Source organism: Cariama cristata, unplaced genomic scaffold (assembly GCF_000690535.1).
Source record: "Cariama cristata isolate BGI_N322 unplaced genomic scaffold, ASM69053v1 scaffold8658, whole genome shotgun sequence".
NCBI lineage: Eukaryota > Metazoa > Chordata > Aves > Cariamiformes > Cariamidae > Cariama > Cariama cristata.
The window spans coordinates 17,101-19,539 of record NW_009631603.1 but is presented as its reverse complement, the minus strand read 5'-3'; the positions used below and the strand labels follow the sequence as shown (position 1 = coordinate 19,539).

At 43.1% G+C, this 2,439-nt stretch overlaps 1 protein-coding gene across 1 annotated transcript in view; it reads left to right on the top strand.

Annotated features, from left to right (window-relative positions):
- Positions 1 to 2,354, top strand: part of ZDHHC12 (zinc finger, DHHC-type containing 12) — a gene marked incomplete at its 5' end in the record, with an annotated part of 3,771 nt that extends 1,417 nt beyond the window's left edge. The window contains 2 exon segments of the mRNA XM_009706019.1: positions 1,240 to 1,406; positions 1,983 to 2,354. Of these exon segments, the coding sequence (XP_009704321.1) occupies positions 1,240 to 1,406; positions 1,983 to 2,292 (477 nt within the window).
- Between the last annotated feature and the right edge of the window lie 85 nt (positions 2,355 to 2,439).

Sequence of the window (2,439 nt, the reverse complement as noted above, 5' to 3'; positions counted from 1 at the left end):
CCTGCTGAAAAACTCACAGAAAAAAGTAAATATAACTAGCAAGTTGAATTCAGATACAGTCCTGAATTGAAAAGTGATCCAAATTGTGTAGCTAACGGTGTAGTAGTGATGGACATTGGCACATATGCTAGTTTTCCAAGGCTGAAACAGGTCCCTGCTGGCTCACAGAAACAAGGATCTTCTTTTGCCCTGGGAAAACTGTATTCTACATTCTTACTGCCATGTCAGTCAGACCTTACAGTATTGTCGTAGAGTCATAGAATTGTTTGGTTGGAAGGGACCTTAAAGATCATCCAGTTTCAACCCCCCTGCTATCAGCAGGGACACCTTCCACTAGACCAGGTTGTCAAAAAGGTTATTTTGAAGGTATCTTGATAAGAGTCAGAAAAGCAGTTGAGCATGACATACAAGAACTGTTGGTAGCTGTGAGCTTGTTTGGAGGCCTAAAACCAACAAAACATTAGCCTGAGTTGTAAAAGATAGCATGAAACAAAAATTAGAGCAATTAAATTGGCTCTTAAAACAGTTTCCCTAAGGCCTAAAGTGCCTATTTTCAGAGCGATGCTTATCAGTTTAATAAAATCAAGCATTATCCCAGCTTCCATAAATTCCTGAAGAATATCTACCAGGAGAAGCTAGCCTATTGCAAGAGGAAAAGCTGGCAAAACATGTATACGCTTCAGGGAACAAATGAAGCTTCAGGCACACTCATACTACTTTCCTCAGCCAGATCTTTCATCTTCTCTGTTCCTGGTACTTGAGCTGCTTTCCTGTGCAAGTGTCTTGTATTCACACAGAAGTAGAGGCACTTCCCTCCTCCATGCAGTCCCATAAAGACATTCCATCCCTGCACACTTTCTTCAATAGCTGTGGTCCTAGTTTTTCACCTCAACACTCTGCTCCTGCTTTCCTGAATAGAAGAGACTGGCTCCATCTCCCTCCTTTGCACACTGGACTTCCTATAAATAGGTAGATAATAAAAGAAAATGTATAGGTAGAAGTAGTATGGGAGAGTCATTTAATTTGAATCTCACTCACTTGGATCTGTACCAGGGGAAAAACGATCCCCTTTAGTTGTCTCAGCAATGTGGTGCTGGTTATCTCAAAGCAGAGTGCTTTTGAGACACTGCTGCTGTGGAGGAAGACAATTTTGCATGATGTTCTCCTCTACCGAACAGGGAGTTGAACAGCAGTGGACTATTGCTAGTGGGTTTTTTCTTGTTTGTTTCTGTTTTGCAGCAACCAATGCGAGCCAAGCACTGCCAGCTGTGCCAACACTGTGTACGGCGTTACGACCATCACTGTCCCTGGATTGAGAACTGCGTAGGAGAGAAGAATCACCCTCTCTTCATAGTCTACCTGACCGTGCAGCTTGTAGTTCTGCTGTGGGGAGGTCACGTTGCTTGGTAAGGCCTGGAGGCGGCACTTTGAGATCACTAAAAGTTCTGGTGCTCCTAGAGCCCCACTGAGGGGCTTATGTAGAACATAGCAGTGACCGGATTGGCTTTGTATCTTCACCCTCTTGCATCCTGGAGCCCCCTAATCTGCTGAGGGACAACATAGCTGATCAATAGGTGAGCAGAGTCCGATAATTTAGGTTTCATTGTTCATCTTTGTTTTAAGCTTAAATTAACAGAATTAACAACAGTACATAAGGTAACTAATTTTGCTTCAGTTACTGTAATACAATCCTTGTTTACAAATCCAGGTACTGGAAACTCCAGCAGGGTTTCAGCTGTATGCCTGTTCAGGAGATGATTGTCTCAGCTGTCAGGGGAATCAGCATCTTTTAAACCTCTTAGATTCTAAGTCACTACTGGTGCAGTCTCTTAAGAGTTTGTAGTATATTAACTCTCTGTAGTACATGATTATCAGAAGCTCACTAGTTATGAATCAAACTTAAATGTGCCATCAAGTTTGCTTGGCTTATGTAACTAGTTCTACATCTTTAACTACAAATTTATTTCTCTTTGAATTGAAAGGTCAGGCCTCTACTTTGAACAGTCCTGGGACTGGCTGCAGCACAACATTTTCCTCCTCACGTCCTTCCTCCTGATAGTCATATTCACAACTGTTGTTCTGCTGCTGCTTATTTCACACCTCTATCTGATCTCATGCAACACCACCACCTGGGAATTCATGTCACATCATCGCATCTCCTACCTGCGACACTCTGAGTTGGAGAATCCCTTTGACCAAGGGGTAATCCTCAATCTCTGGAGATTCTTCTGTTCATGCCACCTCACTGCATGGGAGAAAATCTACTTTCACAGGAACAGTGAGCCTGTCTAGTCGCAGTAGTACCTGCCTGGTCGAGTGCCAACACATCTGCAGGTTGCTGGGTAAAGCTTTGCTAATGCAATTGCTGCTGTTTCCTTGCACAGAACTTTAGTACATCACCAATTATGTAACCTGTTCCACCACCTGTTCATCCTGCAA